This window comes from Necator americanus, chromosome IV (genome assembly GCF_031761385.1).
Source record: "Necator americanus strain Aroian chromosome IV, whole genome shotgun sequence".
Classification (NCBI taxonomy): Eukaryota; Metazoa; Nematoda; class Chromadorea; order Rhabditida; family Ancylostomatidae; genus Necator; species Necator americanus.
In genome coordinates this window covers 25,107,427-25,128,650 of record NC_087374.1, presented here as the reverse complement: position 1 = coordinate 25,128,650, position 21,224 = coordinate 25,107,427, and the positions used below count along the sequence as shown (strand labels likewise).

At 39.0% G+C, this 21,224-nt stretch overlaps 2 protein-coding genes across 2 annotated transcripts; one reads left to right on the top strand and one right to left on the bottom strand.

Moving 5' to 3' along the window:
* Window positions 1-1,721: 1,721 nt before the first annotated feature.
* Window positions 1,722-7,024, bottom strand: RB195_002623 (uncharacterized protein; the record flags this gene model as incomplete). The annotated part of the gene is made up of 11 exons (XM_064199973.1): window positions 1,722-1,760; window positions 1,858-1,958; window positions 2,017-2,110; window positions 2,171-2,231; window positions 3,893-4,005; window positions 4,095-4,211; window positions 4,312-4,411; window positions 4,497-4,563; window positions 6,129-6,213; window positions 6,437-6,541; window positions 6,956-7,024. 11 exons carry the CDS (start codon window positions 7,022-7,024, stop codon window positions 1,722-1,724), a joined length of 951 nt encoding a protein of 316 aa, XP_064055854.1.
* A 2,791-nt stretch (window positions 7,025-9,815) lies between these two features.
* Window positions 9,816-20,721, top strand: RB195_002622 (uncharacterized protein; the record flags this gene model as incomplete). The annotated part of the gene is made up of 24 exons (XM_013435344.2): window positions 9,816-10,007; window positions 11,025-11,122; window positions 11,209-11,309; window positions 11,394-11,514; window positions 12,265-12,397; window positions 12,452-12,583; window positions 12,664-12,822; window positions 13,978-14,058; window positions 14,116-14,233; window positions 14,292-14,398; window positions 14,464-14,556; window positions 14,649-14,745; window positions 15,017-15,111; window positions 15,612-15,760; window positions 15,826-16,009; window positions 16,098-16,271; window positions 16,326-16,484; window positions 16,539-16,628; window positions 17,028-17,363; window positions 17,440-17,583; window positions 17,672-17,771; window positions 17,856-17,934; window positions 18,009-18,126; window positions 20,575-20,721. 24 exons carry the CDS (start codon window positions 9,816-9,818, stop codon window positions 20,719-20,721), a joined length of 3,207 nt encoding a protein of 1,068 aa, XP_013290798.2.
* Between the last annotated feature and the right edge of the window lie 503 nt (window positions 20,722-21,224).

Here is a 21,224-nt window from a genome sequence, read left to right as displayed (position 1 = left end):
AAAAAAACAGACAAAGGTTACATGAATTTGGTGCAACACAACCTTTTCACTTCATTTGCAGTTATTATTAGCCGAACAACATTACCTAAGGATATTTGAATCACATACTTTGCATATTTGCCCCTTGTAGCGTCGAAACTACGCTCTTGAACGTTTAGGACAACAACACCGAATAATACAGTGTGCGGTTGGTGTTACCCCTCGCTTCCTGGGCAAAGGCTTCCACCCATAACACGTTATGAACAGTTCTTTTTTCTGCGAAGTTACACACTGATGTAGTTCTTATTTTCGATTCAACACAAAAACTTTGATTCCGTTCGAAGGCATAAGTACTTTTCCACGACAAATAACAAACACCCTCAACAACATATTTAATTTCATGAAAATTGAATTAAAACAGCAACCAACTAATTAACCATCTATGGCACTAGCTTCCATTTAAAAAAAAAATCATCGCAGTCTTTCCTTCCTCATTCACTAAAAAGTGATGTAACATCGCAACATAAGACAAGTGCTATCTTTCATCAACAAAGGAAATTTTCACTTCTGAGGGGTTATATTCACCATGGGAATAATTTCAGCGGCATAATGATACGCTAATAGTCACGAACAATAACTCATTAGTGAAGAGGATATGCAATATGGTTAAAACGACCAGAAGCTCAGTGCAGTTGCATAAACGTGTTCGCTCGAAGCGGCGCGGTAAAGCAAGCGGTCGTAATCGATTAGAGACGCTCGTTTCCTCCATGGTTCCTTACAGTCCAATTCGCTCGGATTGTAGGGGAGCATGTAAGAAGCTCCAGCATAACTGCGTCGTTTCCTACGCTCGCTAGTCGCTTACGCAATTGCATCGACCTTCCAGTCATTTCGACCCGACTATATCCTAAGAATCACACTGTTCTATGCTCCCGAAATTAAAGGCATCACCCAACGAATCTGAGGTAGTATGGATTTCAGATGGAGTATTCGTATACGGCTATATTAAATTATAGAGAGGTTGGTGATTCCGTCCATTTCTTCCTAATTGCCGTAAAAAACGGCCCGGAAGAAGCACAAGGCTGGCGCGCTCCAATCGAGCTCGTTGTAGAAAATAGCGCACCGCGACGCTCGAAGCCGTATCTTCAGGGCCGTTTTTTACGGCAATTAGGAAGAAATGGACGGAATCACCCTTCTCTCCATGATCTACGATCCCGTATACGAATACTCCACCTAAAATCCGAACCACCTCAGATTCGTGGGGTGATGCCCTTAAATACCTTCTCGTTTTAGATAACGAAACAAGGCATCATTCTGAAGGAATATCTGTATAGGAAGATATAAGATATATATTCCTACAGAGATATTCCTTCATAATGACGACTAGTATTTCTTTGGACTAGAATATGTGTATAACAATGAAGCAATATGTCAACTTCCCGTTCTATTTTTAGTTTTCGCAGAAATATTCGTTTATCTTACATGAATTCAGCTTGATAATAGCTTCCCACATTCAAGACTGATCACTCCTAATTTTCCAGAATGTCTGCGGAATATTGTAAGACTCTCAAGCTTAGCTACATAATAAATATGTAGGTTTATCGATAATTCAAAGAAACTTTGTTTCAATAAATCCTGTGAATATCTTCATGGTGACACAGCGATTAAAAGGCTCTTCAGTAGGTATTCCAGCACACTCAAAAAGGGCGTCATCATTGTACACCTTGCCGCATAGTTTGCACAAACTAGTTCTCTACCACATCGTCGCCAGGAATCCAAAAGCACTAAATATGATGAATATGAAAGAATGCCTTACGATAGTCGTGTACCAAAAATCAGGCTATTTTTACATATCCAGCAAGTGAAATAAAATCAACGTACCAATTTTGTACATGCTGAAGCCACCATGAAGTGTTTCGGATTCCATGAGACTATTCGAAGGTGATTGTCGTGTTCGGTTTCAAATGTGGCTACTCTTTTTCCTCAAATAGGATTTTTCGAAGATCTCAGGCATCAAACATAATATAGTGCTTTAATTACCAGTTTCTGTGCACCATGCATGGATGCAACGATCAGAAGAACCACAGAACACGAATTGAGAATCTGGTGAAAAGGAGGCTTCCAGAGCTTCTTGCTGAAATAAACTTTGGAAGAATAAAAACGACCACATTGTTAAACAAAGATGAATTCACACCTGGTCATTCCGATGTCCCTCGAATGTGGTTTTTAAAGCTCCAGTGAACGCATCAATCAACCTGCAGAGATAAGCAAGAAATATTAGATGCAGAAGTATCAGATGTATTAACTTTAATGAGCGCTTACAAGGCAAATTTCCCGAAGAAGAGTCCTAACTCTAAATAATATTTGAAACTTTCAAAACTGACTTTTGGTAACTCTTAACTGTATGATTTCAGTGACGTTTTCAATAGGATTTACGTAAAGAATTAACTAGAAGCCATTTTTTCCATTTTGTTCATTCGTATGAACACGATGTTGATAAAAATCTTGAAGATTTAATAGCGAATTTCAAGATGAATTCAAGTGTTAAAGTAGAGACTGCTAAGTGATATTTGATGTACTTCATTTAACGTAGCATGCTTACTCGTAATTAACCGAAATGATCTTACAAAGCTCGCTAATTCGTATCGTGAAATTCAGCGCCTCAAAAAAAAGGCAAGGACTACAACTTCATTCTGACAATGACTTCGATGTTATAGCTGTTACAAAGTGATCTTTTACACTTAAAAAAACTTAAGAAACTTAAAAAAGGTAGCTCCGCTTCAAATTTCATATTTCAGTCAGACAAAGACAATTCCTTTTGTTTTCTTAGCACTATGCTCGTTGATTAACCATTGCGTAATTTTTATTGTTCTTAAAAAATAGAGTAAAACCGAATTGTTAGTGATTATGAGAAATGCCAAATCAACGCTTCTAAAAGAATTAGATAGAGTAACAACGAGGTTGGGAGAAAGTTGAGTCAAAATCCAAACTTGTTCAACAAATTTGTGCATGACATGAATTTATATAGATTGAGAAAAATTTCCGAACCGCTCAAACTTTCTAACGAAAACGATGAGTCGTCTTAATCCCAAATTCCGTGAGCGATCGCAAGGATGATTTGTATAAAAGGGAGTCTGATACTGTCATCATGATGATTTGATGAGCTCTACTAAATTCCCCGAACTTTAATAAGTAAAAAATGAAAACTATTCCTTGCTCGATAGAATTCGATGAAAGGAGATTTGAATGGTCGAAAATTCTTCTTGAATCTATATTCACTCATTGTGTGCACAAGACTGTTGGCCACATTTAGATTTTGACCCAGCTTTTTTCCCACTGTCGTTAATATTTTCGATCCAACTGCTTTGAAAACTGTGATTATGGTCTTTTTATAGACAGTAACACTTTTGTTTCATCCCATCTTCCTTATAAAGGGGAGAAAAGGTGAAAAACATGAAGGAACATAGAACCAGGGAAACAAGAAAATATTTCATAGACTAAAATGTGAAATTGTAAGTAAAATTATCTCTTCCGGAAAAAAGGCACTTCTGTGCCATGACATCGAAACCGATGTCAGAGAAATGTCGCAATTCTATGATTTCTGAGAGCTGAATTTGCTGATACATGAATCGTTCAGAAAGCAAAATTTTGTGCTATTGAGTTTTAGTGGAGTGAAACAATCGTTTCTGTTATGCACAGTAAGTGTATTTGAAGAAACAAAATGAATCGAGATCCTATGCGAAAATAGCTGCAGTGATTATGTAACTTCAAAATTTTCCTCATAGCGCCGAATAAGTACATGTTTTACACGAGTATGTTCTATGTTTGTTCATGCAGTTTTATGTGCGTCTTTGTCGAAATGAAAGGGAAGATGTTCATTAAAGACTATATGGAAAATTGAGAATATATTGCTCACCTAATGACTACTCCATTAGTGTTGATCATAATATATTTGCCACAAGGTGAAAATGTCATGCCTGTCCATTCACAAGACCGCTCCGCCTCTAGTTTGAAAGTAGTGAATGGACCCTATAATGCAAAGGAAAATGCAAGCAAAATTTGAGGTCAAAATGAGTAGAAACGCAGGAACAGTAGTATGTCGTCAAAGAATGACAAACCTTATCGAAAGACCTGAGGTCGTAGAGTTTCACTTGTTCGTTGTTGATACCAGCTGCGAAAATCAAGCCTTCAGGATCGAAAGCGGCGATTGCCTTACCATTAACTTGCATCAATCCCTGAAAAACGTTGCCGCAAAGGATGTAAGAATGAATGAAAGAAGGAAATCACTCAAATGAAACAATATGAATGTGTGAGCAAAATGAAGTGTAAACCCACCTGACAGTTTTGTGAGCGCAAGTCCCAAAGCCGAATAGTTTTATCTAAAGATCCAGAGAGGAAAGTGTCATCACTAGGGTTCATACTCAAGCACATAACTCTGGAAGTATTACGAATATCAGTGATAGTTCGTATATCCATACTCATACTCCACTAAGAATACTGTTACGGAGAAACAAACCAACTTCTTTGTGTGACCAGGAAAGTATCTAATATACTTGTTGTCATGAAGAGATAAGTAACGAATAGTGTCTGAAAAAGAACCGGGGGTATAAGATGCTATAGTACAAGAAAGATTACTACAACAACACAAAGACAGTAAATCTTAAAAAGGAAATTTCTAGTCACGCACTATTTTCAAACGCAACAGTAAGTTCCTGGAAATGTTTTGGGTTTTCATCATGAGTATCAAAAAAACGAATGAAATACGTTTATGTGAAACAAGGGACATCATTAACCACTTGGTACGCTCCAAAATTGTTCTCGTCCAGAAATAATGCAGGCACAGGCATGCCAAGCGCAAACTTCACGATGGAGACCTTGTTGTTTGTCTTAAGTACCTTTACCGTAACCAGTTTCTTAATAGTTGGATCCTCGATCTAGGTCAAGTATGGAGTTGAAACAACTTCCTCCCCACAAAGTATGATCTACTCAGAGGCACACACAAATCCTTATGTGAACGTAATTCATATATTTATGTTGCATGTCCAATTTCATTTGTAATGGAAGATTTCCATTAATATTGATGCCGAAAAACAGAGACATGTTGTTGTCCTGTTGTCCGGAACAATATCCTTTCTTCAGTAATTCCTCATAACTCTGATGCTCAACAATGGCAATACAAGGACACGATCTCCGTTACTGCCGAAATTTTTGCGAAACGAAAGAAGTGAGAATTGCACCAAACACGTCGATAACTCAGCACCATTGTTGGTAGTATTTACATGTGATTTCAACACTTGAAAATGACGAGAGTGAAAAAGAAAGCACAGCTGTCTTGAATTTTGTTGGGAATAGAAGAAGAGATGAGAACAACTGAGCTAACAACATGATTTTTTTATTTAAAAAAAAGAAAAACAATTTAAAATATGTTTCAGAAGAAGTTTTTGCTCCAAGAAAACTTCAAAATTTCCTCTTTTTTATTTTGAAAGTCAGAAAGGAGATACCGATTTTAGCAGAATTTTCCTGCTTTCTGTCTTGCACTTGACAGAATGGAATTTTCCAGAGCTGCGAAACTTAGTATTCTGGTAGAGAGAACCATTCCCTACAAAGGCGTCCAAATTGAATTGCATTATATAAATGGGTTATAAGACTTTGCTGCACATTTTAACGATGGATCATATACTGGAGTTCTGCTTTACATAAAAATGGTGAAAAAAATCAAATTCAAGAGATCTGTGGGCTTACTTTTAAAAATGGTTTAGAAAAACTTTCGAGTGGAAGCTTTCGTCTTTCCGATTTGTCTGAGACAATCTAGGAAGGGTAAATATGATATGTATTTAATATAAGAATTAGTTATTTTCGGCGGAGCTATATCCTAATTTTGATGTAACAGTTTTTACATCTTACGAGAAAAAAAAGCAGTACTTAGAAAACGAAATTGATATCAGCGAACACTTTCTGGAAGCAGGAAAAAGGAAAAAAAGGAAAAACAACAATTTTAAACGAAAGCGGTGGTTTTAGGACACTTAATTGCAAGTGTGCACGCGTAGCGAAGCTTAGAATAAAAATGTTTCAAATACACAATACAAAAGAGAAGTAAAATAGTACAAAGCAGTTACAAAAAGGAAGAAGGCAGAGAAAAGAGTTCGGCTTACCGTCAACTTTTGTAGAACAGTGAATAGCATTGCTTGTATTGTGGGAGAAGCGAATGAGATCAACTCCGTACTTCTTACTATTTACCTGAAACAAAATCTCCCTTTTTTACCGCACAGAAACCAAAGGTATCACTGTGAGTATTCAAGAAAAGAGTGTGAAGAAGGAAAAACTGGTGTACTTTCACTTTAGAACTTTGTTTAAAGAAACATATAATGCACATATATCTGAAACGAAATTCTAACTAACTAAATTAATTTTAAGCATCACTAGAGGGAGGTAATGAATTATAAGAAGTTCCGTGACGTACATTGCGAGTGCGTGTTCCAGTTTGCATGCTGTAGATGAAGATTGAGTCGTCATCGCTTGAAGTGATCATAGTTAATCCATCAGCAGAGTAGTCGATACTGTTTATCTGAAATCATTTCTGCTGTAATGCTGAAACTTGTATAAGAGTTCTAGTTTTATAAGAGGATAATTCATTTACTACATTGTTGATTTATTTCATTCTTATTTATTACATTTCCTACAGTGAATCCCCGCAATGATGTATTCATATCGTAAAATATAACTCACTTCCAAATTTATCTCGGCGGACCGAGATATCTTAAGTCGGTTCCACCTCATTCAAACCAATACTTTAACGTAACATCGTTATCTGTGTTACACTACCCAATATCGTCAATATCGTTATTTGTGTTACACTAAGCTTTGCTCTGCTTAACTAAGTACTTAAGGTGCCCAAAAACCTCGACTGGATGGAGAATGCTGTACGATCATCATGAATAACATCTTGGAAAAAAAAGAAGAAAATAACAAAGATGCATACCCTCATGGAATTCTCGCTGAATTTCTTCGCACATACAAAATGTTGGACACTGCTAGGTGTCAGCTTCATCTCGAACCAATTTCAACGGAAACTGCCCAGCGGCAACAGTAACGATGTCGATAAATCCCCGACCAACACAACAGTTTGAACCGCGGGCAGCGAGGGCGGAGCAATGTTTAGATGTGCACGCGGTCCAGAAAAGTCGACAGCGTCGATTTGAAATGTGGGCCTTATTGCCTTGGATGATTGCTTTTTTCAAAGTTTTTTGAAATATAGAGTTACCACTTCAGCTGAAACGTTTTGTTTCAAGGGTTTTTAGCTGCTCAGTTATGTTAGTTGGATGTTGCAGCAAGTGTTCTTCCGACTATGCAGTTCTTTTGAATTATGCTTTTTCGTTTTTGAACCTGTACTCATATAGTGCTCGGGAACGTTCATCATAATTAGCGGTGTTCTTTTTTCTTCCCCCAAACGGAAATGCGCTATCTTCATCGAAAACCTCAAAATTATCACTTGTGTGGAGTTTTGGTCGGTTCTTCAGTGTCTTGATGAGGAATTGTTCTGAAAATATATGTCCATGGTATCAATATCTAGACATTCTTTTAGAATTTCTAGAAATTGTGAACGTCAAACTAAGCTAGCAGAGTAGGGGGATCTCAACCGATATGTCCGCTCATCGATATTTGTTTGTTGTTCTTTTTTTCTCTTTCTTTTTTTTACAGTAACTACTGGGAAAAATCCAGCGGGACCTTTTCACTTCTTTCATTTCTCGTCATGCTTTTTCATGCTACTGCATATTTGGTAAATATCGTTACTATAAGAACCCAAGGAAATGTGAGAATTTTTCTCACATTTCCTTGGGTAACATGGTGACATAGAAATGATTTATGAATGAAATTATGATCCATCAGTGATGTTGTTATTCGGAATTGACAATGTATGCGCTTGACTCTGCGAGCTTCTTTTTTTCTTGATGAAAACCCCCTCAGCCAAAAATCATCAGTTTATGTTGAGTTTTTTCCTCCCTTCTGGTTTTTATGAATTCGCAACGAGTTCCCGACCTGTTATCTCATGACTTCTTATTTCTTCACATGCAGAGATTCAAACATGTAATTAATGCATCTGCAATAATGCAGGTAGAGGTACTGATCAATACATAAACGTAAGCTGCACTCGGGCTTTGTGACCTTCGTGTAATTATGAGTAGCGAAATTGTCGTACAATAAAATAACAATTATTCAAGCTTTTACCTACACGCCAAATCAAATCTATCCTTTGTAAGCACTAATTCTCGCATTTGCATATAATAAACACTACACCATGCATATATAGCATAGATGCGATAGTCGGGGCTGGTGTTCTGACCCTCTTCACCATCGAACAGTTGAGAAAGGGACTTCCTTCACTTTTAAACGGTTGGAGAAATTATCCCCTTCACTTTTGAACGGTTGGGAAAAGGACCTCCTTCACTTGAGCTGCACAACATGAGCTGAACCCCCTTCACCTGGGGAGGGTCCCGCGCCTTCTCCCTATCGCACCTATGATATATAGGCAAACTTCCCCACCGAAACTGGTCCATTTCAGGCCTAGAAGCAAACAGATGACTTGATCCCTTCGGTGACCTTTTAGGTAATTTTCAAGAAAGTGACTGGTTAGAGGTTCCCAAGGATAAATGAAAACTACTCGATTCACTGAAAGGATTATGATGGACTTCTATGATTTTAATAAAATTGAGTTAGTTACTGGAACGTATAAATTAATCCTCAATATGATGTATACACATTACAACAAATGAAAAATCTTATCCACAAATTTCTAAGGTATAATGCCGGCAGCTAAGAACATCGCACCAATCATTAGTTGAAATGAGCTTCTGCCAGTCAAATCACATTAATTCCCATGCTTTTCTTTTCCTTTTTCCTAATTCTATGCTTCGGTCATTCAAATTCTACAATAAATTATAGTCAAGTGAAGATCTAAGATTGAGGAATCAGGGTAACATGTGATAGTGTTGTAATTCTTTGTTACTGACTAAAATCAATTAATGACCACCTCCCATCGCATCGCTCAACAAATGATCCGACCACCAGGCATGAAGTTTTTTTTTTTTGCACGTAGCTAATTTAACTATTATGTTTTGCAGTAGAAATCTCCCAGGCAATATATTTAAAGATGTTTTATTGACAGTAGAAACAATTAGCTATTTTGAAATTATAGCTATGAGTTTTTTTTTTTTTTTAGAATTTTGTTTGCATTCCTATTATTCCTAATAAACGGCATTTGGATTCACTTTTCTTCAATGTAGGAAGATAGAGAGAAAAAGCGTTATTTCAGTCCCAGGGTGTTTCGGACAAACAAGGTACGTTTCAGACATGTAAAATGTCAATTGTGTACCTGTAACTAGCGGTATGAAATTTGAGACCAGATCCATTAGCGTTAAACTGAATTGTCACCTTTCACTGTACGTACAGAGTCATTTCTGCTCAGCTGTGCAGCCGCCCATTCCGCTTCTTTAAAAATCCTCCAGGATAATTTGCTTTCCATGGCTACACTGGAATTGTTTGTCCAGTTATTATATTTGGTCTACGAATAAGTTCCACATTTTTAAAAGAGAGCTGGATGTAAAATCGTGATTCATGTGCATCATGTTCTCTTGGATGTGTTGATGTGCTTTGATTTGGTATAAGGTAGAGTAAGATCATCAACTTGAGGGCTAGGAGTTTCCTGAGGTCTACCTCAATTTGCTCATACTATTGATATTCTTGCTAATGTGCTGCAATGTTTGCTGGCTTATGTCGTTCTATGCTGAACATCAGTTACGAGTCATTTTTTTTTGATTCTCCCCAGCAATTTTTTCATAGGGATGAGTGTGGAAGAACCACCTGGAGAGCAGTATTCAAGCAGCGTTGGTGTCGATGAGAACGGAGACGTTGTGTATCATCACAGCGGAGGTGTGCAAATGTTTGCCCAGGAACCCCAATTCATCAGAATGGAGGATGGTCGCGTTGTTCAAATGATTGAACATGAGTCTGGACAAGAAGTACAGTATGAAGAGGTTTGAATTTCCTGTTATTAGTGAAATGTCAGCGTGTGACTTCAGCTTCTCGCCACTGAGTTTTAGCGGGAAAACTGACTTGATTGCTTGCATCATCTCAAGATTTCTTGCATCTATTTCTTCCTCTGCTTTTTGGTGTATAGGTGTTTTTCTAAGCTATTTGTTTTATTTTATTTCTTTTTTCTAAATAATACGAATTTGGTAGTTTTGTTCCCCTTTCAAATATTTCCTACTGTTCAATACGTGTAGAAGCTGCCAAACCCTCGTTAGCCATCGCCGTTTGCAACCACGTCTGTTGTTGGGAGTTAAGTCTGGTTTGAGTTATCATGACAAATAGTACAGCAAAAAAAGATTACGCATAATTACTACTCTTAAAACGTTGTGCTCGTCCTTAAAGGCAGCATACCACGAATGTGAGGTGGTGCGGATTTCAGGTGGAGTATCCGTATACGGGGTCGTAGATTATGGAGACCGGGGTGGTTCCGCTCATTTCTCCCTGAATTACTGCAAGCAGCCGGTCACTGAATGCTGTTTTGTACGATGCCTTCAGTTGCAGCGCTCTACCCTTTGCGCCGCCTCCGCCCTGCGATTCGTCGAAAATCAATTCGGACTGCCTCGATAGGCAGTAAAGAACGCTATGCGTGCAAAGGTGGCGCGCTACAATAGAAGGCGTCGTATAAAACAACATTCAAGGGCCGGCTGCTTGCAGCGATTCAGTGAGAGATGAGCGGAATCACCACTTCATAATCTATGACCCCGTATATGGGTACTCCACCTGAAATCCGCGCCACCTCAGATTCGTGGTCTGCTGTCCTTAAAAGGTAAACAAGGGTCCTGTCATTTCCATGTCACGCTCACTGACTGCAGATACATCAATAATGCTCGTATTTTCACAGAAGGCGCTCAACAGTAACGTGCTTGTCCTTCGTGCCGTTTCTGAGATTATTTCACTGTTTGAGATTGTAATTACTCATAAACCTCTGAATGTAGCAGCCATAGCATAACGTATGGCTTTAGGTACCAGATATACAGGTCCGAGAAGAAGCGAAAAAAGTTGTGCTTGGACCTCCTGTTAAATGGAAAAAAGTGGTGAATTCTTCAGGCCCATCTCCACGGTACTCAAATTTCTCATTTTTATTTTAAAGATAAAAATTGTGCTTTTGTTCATTCATTCCGTTAAACAAAACAAAGAACATTTTAGCCCGCGTCATGGACATCGGGCTGTTGCTATAAAAGATCTAATGATAGTTTTTGGCGGTGGAAATGAAGGCATTGTAGATGAACTTCATGTTTATAATACAAGTGAGTACCTTTCAGAAGTAATTCACAGTAGTGTGTAAAGTAGTTCGATGATTATTCGCTTTCGATTATTTCTCCTGTTTATAGCAACAAAGCAGTGGTTTGTTCCCTCCGTAAGAGGCGAAGTTCCAAGTGGCTGTGCTGCTTATGGCATTGTTTGCAGTGGAACCCATATTTACATGTTCGGCGGAATGGTGGAATATGGAAGGTAGGTAGTACATAACTACTATCAGTTTTCTAAGGTGCAGTTTTGTTCTGTCTGCCTATTTTGATTTCTTTGCTACTATTATTTACTTATTTTGATCGTTCTTTTTTTAAAATCGTCTCGCCTTTTCTGCTTCCTTAGGATTTTCATTCTGCAATTTTGATAATCTGTCATACTATACCGTCAACCTATGAGATTTTGCCCAAAAGCAAAGTCTAGAGATATCTGACCTTCTTATTTTAATAATTTCTCAGTATAGCTGTGTGGAACGTGATTTATCAGGAGTCTACAAGCAAAAGATAGATATCAATCTCTTTTTTGGACTATCACATGAACAATAAGATGTTGCTCCTTTTCAATCCATATCTGGTGCTACGAAATTTGATGCGTTTATAATAACTATCATCAAGTGTATTTGATTATATAAACGTATAAACGAGTATAAACGTATTTGATTTTGCTCAGCTGCGAAGGTTTAACGCTTTCTGATCATGAAGTACATAATGATACCAGTTCATGTGGGAATAGCATGTATTGCTCAACACGTCCTTATGTGTGTTTTAGTGTTAAGAACTCTTAAACGTAAATTTGGACCGATCATGTTTTGGATATGTCTTTCTCCGCATGAAAGTTAGGATAGTCGAACAGAGCTGCGGCATGTGAACACTTTCTAAACCTTCGGATAGCGAAAAAGGAGAAAAAAGATTGATGCCTTGATTTCATACTATAGAGTCAACTAATGTCATTTAATAGGTACACAAATGATCTCTATGAGTTGCAAGCGTCTCGATGGGAGTGGCGGAAGCTGCGACCTCGTCCACCCAGAAGTGGTGGTTCCGGCCCATGTCCACGTCTTGGCCATTCTTTTTCACTCGCTAGCAATCAGGTCATCTCAGTGTTTGAATTGGCGTGCTGCTGGTCACATATATGTACTGTTTAGATCTGCTATTTATTCGGTGGCCTTGCGAACCAATCTTCCGATCCAAAACAAAATAGTCCAGTCTATCTCGATGATTTGTTCACAATTGACATCCGTGGTCCGGTGGGGTCATTGCAGTGGGAACAGCCAGTGGTACGCTATGCTTTTGTGGATTCTTCCTTCAATTCTATTGTTTGTTGTTTGGTGTTTTATGAAAAATTTTCTCTCCTCAGACATATGGACCCCATCCACCTCCACGTGAATCGCATTCGGCTATAGTGTTCGAAGCGAACAACGGACGTCAGTTAATTATATACGGCGGAATGAACGGATGTCGACTCAATGATCTATGGATTCTTCACCTGGATACCCTGACATGGGATAATCCTATGGTTCGTCTTTAGCAATTCCACATCTACGTTTTGGATGTTTGGAGAGAGAATATGTAAAAAATCGGACTTCTCACATACATTTAAACTACTGTAGGATTTAAATTAGTTGGAGACTTGATAGGTCGCGTTTCTCATAAGAAATCAGCGTAGACACGATTGAGGATTGTCCGGTCTAGGCGTTTGTTAATTCTCTCTGACGGTATGCTTTTTTCAAGCAGCGTATCTCGAAATTTTGTTGCTTGTTAGATGTTGCTGAAAACTAACGACTATCATGTGTTTTCCTGTGATTAAACATCTATTTAACATTGAGCGTTGGTTGATGTAATACCATATTTTAGTTATGAAACTGTTAATTAGAGCAGAATGAAATTGATTTTCGACACAGTCACACGCTCGTGACGTGCTTAGTCATGCTTTTATTGTGAACGTTGAAACTGTTGGAATCGACACAAATCTCCCAGGGCAGCCCGTGACGCGGGTGTTTTGTTGAGACAGTAAACTGCTGTTTGCTTAGATATGTGCGAGCAATAATGCAATCAATAAACATCAAATTGTGGAAGTTAATTCTCCTCTTTTTCGTTAATCGTTCCGTTTTTGGGAAAACTTGGATATTTGGCTAGAGTAGGCTTGATAGGTGCGAAATCCGTGTAAAGTTTTCAGTTTTGTAGGGGTCTAACAGTACTCAAAACTCGCATTAGCGTCGAAAGATTTTATTTGAACAGAAAATGTGCAGTTTTCTCAAGCGAAAAAAAGCTCAGATTTTTCGTCTATACTACGTTGTAGCGTACACTCAATGTCGAATTGTGGAGGGGAAGATTCACTCATAAACTTGGTAAAAAATTTTTTTTTTAAGGAAAACGGATCTTTGTATGTTCTTTCCGTAGAATTATCTTATGTAAGGCTCTAAAACCTTTTCCTTCCCTGGATATTTCTGGAAATACACAAAAGTTTTTGAAGGACACTCCGCCTTCTGCTCGCACTAACTTTGAATAGAGGGAAATTCAGGTGACGTACCTCATCTTATCAGCTGAGACCTGTCGGTAGACACTTCCTTTGTAAACAAAGAAGCCAACGTAAATTAGAAAACTAATGGTTTAAGTCGCAGCAGATTAGCGAAGTAACTTCTTTTAAAACCAGTTTTCCTGTATTGTTTAGACTGGAGGAATTACACCTCTTCCACGTTCTTTACACACTGCTAATCTGATCGGACATAGGATGTACATCTACGGTGGCTGGGTATGAGTGCACTTTTAAGTTGAATTATCTGACCACATCGTTTGTGTATTTCTGCAGGTCCCAATGGTTGACGATGGCAACGATGTTGAAGTAAAAGAGTGGAAGTGCACGAATGACTTATCTTGTCTAAATCTAGACACTCTGATATGGGAGAGCACGTCTCATATATTTGACGGTATTATACCCATGCTTTGGTAGACTTTACAAAATATTTTATGTGCTAGTTAGTTTAGTAGAAAACTTACCTCGTGCGAGGGCTGGACACTGTTCGGTTGTCATCAACAGTCGGATTTACATATGGTCAGGAAGAGATGGTTACCGAAAGGCTTGGAATAATCAGGTACATTATATGCAAGCTCTAGTCGAGATCCCTAATGACTCCTTAGTAGAACTGCGTTTCAACAGGTTTGCTGCAAGGATATGTGGTATTTGGAGACGGCAGTTCCAGCTACACCCTCCAGAGTTCAGTTAGTAAGAGCAAGTGTTGCAGGACTCGAGGTTCACTGTTTTCTTTTTTCTTTGAGACTAAATGTGCAGCTCTGAAATCAGAGAAGTGTCCTCAATTCTGTAAGGCATGTACACGTCTTTAGGTTTCTTGGGGTTCCCTTCCAACTGCGGAAGCATACTTGCTGCAATTGCATAAGTACGATGCCAGTATTGCCGCTCACAAAATCATTGAGGATGATGGTAAATTCTAGTATTACTCTATTATGTTTAAATATTTATGCGTGATATCATTGAGAACATTTATTTTCCGTTTTGTTAAATCTATATATCGGGTCTTCTAGTTCATAACTATGACGAGCTTGCTCAGGATAGTCCTATTGAACGAAAAGTCTGCACGTTATCTTTAAATGTACGTGGCCGGTGAAAAAAAAGACGATGATTTCGGTCTCATCCTTATTACTTTTTTCTGTAGCATTTGATGGCTTAGTGACTATTCATACCTGTCTTACAGCTTCGAGACATTTGAATTCGCTCGGTAAATCTCCTTCGATGACTGGACAAAAGATGTTGGTTCCACGAGGACCGACAGCAGGAAACGTTATGAAGGTAAACTAGTTGTTGTTCATTAGCGTTTTTTATTCTTGACATTTAAACTTGTTACTGTTGCTTCTTGAGTATGGGACATCGTAAGTGTTCTCTTACCAGCTGTTGGATGTGCCTTGCTCGGTCTTTCTTTCTTCCGCGAAAGAAAAGAAGCAATAAAACCATCTTTTTGCTCCTACTTCTTAATTCAGTTTTCGCCGGTTTCTAGCTTTTGTCTTGAGCATTTATAGTCCTCTCTATAGTTTGCGTGCAGTCCTCAAGATTTCGTTTTGGAATTTTTAACTGTAAATTTTTTGGAGTATTTCGTCTACAATAGAACATTATCAGATTCAATTAAACAGGGCGTTGTTCCATTTTTGCAGTAAAGATGGTCTGGTGTTTTTCTGTCTGTTCTATGCCAAAAAAGTAATGTGAAGCTAATACAAAAAAAAATCTAATTTTGAACTGTCCTACTCAATTACTACTTTCGCATACAATGAGAATTTTTGAATATATAACTTTAGCTGGTTCGAGGCACAGGAACGGGTCAACAAATTCTGAGGGTTGTGAGGCCGTTGTCGAGTGTGGCCGGAACCACAACTATGTCATCTGTTGTAAAACCAGGGCCTGGTGCCAAAACGATCTTCTTGTCAAAGGGTGGCGCACAGCAGAAGTTAGTGTTTTGTTCTTTTCTTTTCAGGCAGTATTCTTTCTTGTTAATAATCAATTAATTTAAAGAGTGATGTACGTGCAAGGTAGTGTTCCGGTTGTTCCATCTTCTGTAGTGTTGTCGAGAGGTGGAGCTATTAGTGCTGGAGCAGACCAACAAGGCTCGCTTTCAATGGGGCCTCACCAGCAGCCTAGTATTTCTACACAAGGGACAACATACACTGCTCCTTCCAATTCACGTCAAAATGATGAGGTTTCTCTTCCTATGGTTTTTTTTTTTGTGCAGATCTCTAAATGTTGCTGGTGACGCTTGCTTTTAATGGAATTGTATAATTTTTTAGGCCACTCTTCCGCAGAATCTTTTTGACGAACTGCCAGCAGACGAGCAATCTCCTCCCTCTCCTCCTAAGCAGAGAGATGTGGAAAACGGGAATGTTTCAACTCCTGTTTCGGTTCCTTCAACGCATTCAGAACCACCGCAGTTTTCGGAACATTTGGAGAGACCTGAATCTCAGGTTTGATTTTTGTTGTGAATTTCTTCCATTGATTCTACCTAATTCCACCTTCAGGAAGCTCCACAAGATCCTCAATGTTCTTTACAACCCACAACATCAGAAGATTCTCATGCTATGGTACCTTCTGATCCGACACAAAACATTGCAACCAATAGTGAAGGACCTCGGCAGCCACACACGAGCGACACGCGAGAACCGCAGTTGCCCCCACAGGTATATAGATTTGGTTGTTTCCCTTATTTTTCTAAGTTTTTTTTTTGTCATTAGGTAGAAACAAATCCTGGTGTTAGTGATCCCGAAACAAAGCCATCGATAGAAAGCCAACCAAGTAGTTCGCAACAGCAGGACGTGAAACAGGTAAAAGCTATAGACGGGTAATACTTCTTTGAGTTTCGAAAAGACAAGTCGTTTCACTTCTATTCTTATTTTTCCTCCTCGCTTCAATTTGTTATTCTATTTTTTGGCATGATGGTACCAGATAAAACTGTGAAAATATACCGGAATTTCCGGATTTTTTGTCTATGCTGTTTCTGGTTTGTGTTTATCTAGTGAAGTGCTGAATACTATTGAGTCGAAATTTTCCACAATCAGTCTAAAATAGGCGACTCTGGGTATCGATTGAGAAGAGCTGCCCCTTTGGCATTATTCAGCTTATGACTTTTCCACAGTTTCATTTTTGGCTCGTCATTTGTTATCCCAACAGCACAAATGACCTCCGTAATATTTCAACGTATATGACATACATCTCATTTTCAGTCATCATTTCCTGCCGATCCTCCTGTGGTGAATCAAGTGAATCAAGCAGCACAAGTTCCATCGTCGGAGACCACTTCTCAACGAGAACAAATGGATCCTCATCCCCCTCAGATGGCTCCGCAGCAAGTCTCTGTACCTGTAGATCAAGGTTTTGCTCCTCGACTACAACGAGAGTCCACTGAACCGGCTACGGGTCAGCCTGTACCGGTGCAGCAAAATGTGAAACCGTCTCCAGAGGAAGAACTCTGGTTTGACGTTGGGATCATCAAAGGAACATCTTGTGTGGTCACCCACTATTTCTTGCATGGTGAACAGTCTTTGGAAAGCACATATGGAGTGAGATGTTTTTCTTCGGCGAATTTCTGACTACATTTTCGCATCTTATGCTACGCACCCTAAAAAAAACCTTCAGACTGACTTCGATGTTGGAATGCATGCTGGCCAAGTGAATTTTCTTCGAAAAGCAGAGCTCGAACCGGGGACTGCTTATCGTTTCCGAGTAGCCGGTATCAATTCGATAGGACGTGGGCCTTGGAGTGAAGTATCAGCGTTTAAGGTTGGTAACTTCATTCTGCATGTGTTATTGCGTTATTCCTGGTTTTTTTAAAAGAGAATTCGCCAAATTCTGAACTAAAAATTTCCAGACTTGCCTTCCTGGCTTCCCTGGGGCGCCTTCTTCAATTAAGATAACTAAAGGACAGGATGGTGCTCAGCTTACTTGGGAACCTCCACAGAATGTTGCAGGTACGCAGAGACAGCCTTTGATCTTCAACATTGAAAGCACGTGCGCGGCTGATGTAATGAACTCGTGTAATTTTTACTCTACAGGACGTATTTCCGAATACAGCGTCTACCTGGCTGTTCGCAATACTTCCGGAGCAAGCGACAACCAGCTGGCTTTTATGAGGTGGGTTCCTACATAACATGTCTTTCCAGTATTGGCTTCCCCTACACTGCGCTTTAATTGACCCTTACCTTTAGGGTATATGTTGGTGTCGAACCAGAATGTGTCGTTAATCAGTCCAACCTAGCTGCTGCATACGTAGATCAGTCTACGAAACCAGCCATAATCTTCAGAATTGCTGCAAGAAATGAAAAGGTACCAGTTTTTGTGTTTGTGAAATGCCTTTAGATTATTTTGAATGCTAAGTTAAGATAGGGCGGGTGTAGTTTAGCGGTTAGAGGTTCCGCGTCCTGCACGATCGCTTGGAGGTTCGAATCCGCCCTAATGCTCACCAAGCCTTCTATCCACGCTATCCCTCCGGCGTCGACGAATTGGTACCAAACTTGTCTGGGAGGATAAAAACACTGACTTGACACATCGGCTAGCCACCGCAAGTCACTGTATAGGCCGGATACACGCTCGTAAACCTCAAACGATTCTAAATTGAAGTGCACGTGGGGGCACATCCCAAGCGAATTGATTAATGCCAGAAACTTTATCCTCAACTTAAGATAAGGACGTTATAGTATAACTTAAATTAATGGCAACAAAACAAATCGGTTTAGTGGACGGAATAATTTTTCGGCATTTTGACATAATAGGATTTTCATAGTGTGGTATTACAAACAAGAAGAAGTCGGATATAATTAATTGAATGAGGCGATCAAGTTCAATTACTATTAGAAGCATGTGGAATGAAACGTTTGCCGAAATAAAAATGGTCACAGGATGCAGCAAGTTTGAATGTTAGTTACGTTGAACGATTGAATCACTCTTTTCAGACTAACTTCTCAAATAAGGATCTAATTTCGAGATAGGTGGTGTTCTAATCAATTAGATTTTCATACTGTATCTCTGCTTATCCTACACTACTATCCTATACTATAGTTGTGTGCGCCAGGGAAAATGTTCATTTTTCTTCGTGTAGGTAAACTAACCGTGAAACACGATAACTGCATCAAAATATCCTGAGGATCCTTATCTTTTGTCTGCGCTAATGATGAAATCGTTATACAGGCTGAATATTTCGAAGAAACATCGAAATTTTCTGTAACAACATCGACGCGCGTAGATGGCCATCTATATCTCAGCGTGCAGCAACATCCCATCCCACACTGCGGGGAATTTCTTTCACTCTATGCTAAACATTCAAAGAAAGAAGAATGACAAACTTCCTTGGTTAATTGGTTTAGCTAACTCCATTTTTCTTGGTTTTTCAGACGACCTGTTCTTGCATGTTGTTCCACATGTTTTAACTTAATGGCATTAATCCGTATAAAATTTTTCGATTTTTATATGTTCTGATAAAATTTGATATAAAAAATCCAGAGCGGAATGTTTTGTTTGCGGTAAACTTCTTGGCGAGAATTTCACGGAAAAATGTCCAAATGGAATAATCGCGGGCAGTCTTTTGAGGTTGAAGTTTAGAACTGAAAATTGAGGGCTTAGGTACAAAACAGTGGGTTTGGGAAGGTCCACAATAAAAGCAGCACTTATATTAATGAGATCGCTTATCATGAGAGCAGCTATATCTTAGATCTCTTTCGTACTGAGTCGAAGTGTTGACACGTTTTACTTATATTATTTTATAATGAATGTCGTTTTAATGGTCGTGTACCATGTTTAACTTTTCATGTGAAAGGATGTTGAAAAAAATCAAAGGTATTTAGAAAGGACTTGGACCATTTGCTCATTAATACATTCGAATTACCCACACTCTTCGCTGTACTTCAAAATTAGTTCGAAGAAAGGTTAAAGATGCCTTTTTTATATTAGAAAAATGCAGAGTGCTAAATGCACTGCCCTGACTGATAAAACATTGATGATTGTTACTTGTTCAAGAAAAAAAAAGAACGAAAGGCTTTGAGGTAGCAGGTAAATTCTTGAGATTTGGCACTTTAGCGCATAAGTTCCCGTAGAAAGTTCGATCTATTTGTCAAAAAATCAGACCAATTTCATTTGAGTTCTTCAATATTACTCATTTATGTATGTTAGACGGCTTACCTAGTCTCTTCCCTTCAAAAGAATTCGTCGATACTTGTCAGCAATCTTGTTGGAATTGGTATTAATTCAGCCGTTATGGATGCATCATGTTCCGTAAGCAGCTCCAATCGGAGAAGGAAGAGGTCGATGGAGCGTAGAGATTAGGATCAAGCCAGGTGGAAGGGAGGGGAGGGGCAGGGGGACGACCCTTGCTGACGCCATTCGTCGCTGCAGTCCGAGTGAGAGCAACGATGGTCCCACCTCGATTCCAATCGTTATCTCCATCGCGCCTCTCCGACTATATGTAACTGTCGTTCATAATGTGATGTTAAATGTAATAATGTGTGTAATAAAATGTAGTAACGAGTATTTCTGGAAGTAAATAGCTAAATCGAGGCCCTAAGATCTAAACATTTGTCCTAGAGAATCTATGACATGTAAGCTAAAGTTAGTGAGAGAAAAACGTAAGAATGAGCGCCCAAAAATAAGAGCGCCACTGAGTACCCCCTCCCAGCTACATTTTCCCCGCCCCTAATTATTGAAACTGGTTTTCTGCACTTTGGATTACAATTGAGTCCATACCAGCGCTCTCTAATAGTGCAATAAGTAATTAAATTTCAGGGTTATGGACCAGCAACTCAGGTGCGGTGGCTACAAGATCAAAAGCCTGTACTTTCGCAGTCGGTTGGTGCTCCCGGTGCAGCAGCTGCTCGTTATCCTGTAGGTTATTACTCGCAGGCGAAGCGTCATCGCTTGGATGGAGTTTGAACGCTCATATTCGGCATATTTGTTCCTTGTTTGATCTGTTGTTTGTGTTATTACACATGTTACTGTTACTTCCATATGTTATGTTCCTAAGCATAGTTTGTAGAGGGTATGATATGTTTCTACCATTATTGCTTCGATAACTGTTAAATGTTCGTGTATCATTCATTATATTTGGAGAGTTTTCGTTTTTTTTTTCTTAATAGCTAACAGGTTGTGAACCACGGTATGTTATTTGGACATGATTCTCCAGTGACATGTGATTGAAAAAATAATACTTTTGATTAAGTAAAACGTTTACTTGTTAAAGAAAATATTACCCCGACAAATGCAAGCTCGGCGCGTTTCGACGTTGTTCCTACTAACGTCTGAATTATTAAGAACGACAATAAGATCTACAAAACCCTGTATCGGGCAGAGATTGAGGTGCGAGATTGTTCGAATGAGAATGTGAGAATGGAGAGCACAATCCAGGTCGAGATGTGCGTGCGGGGCATAAGTGGTCT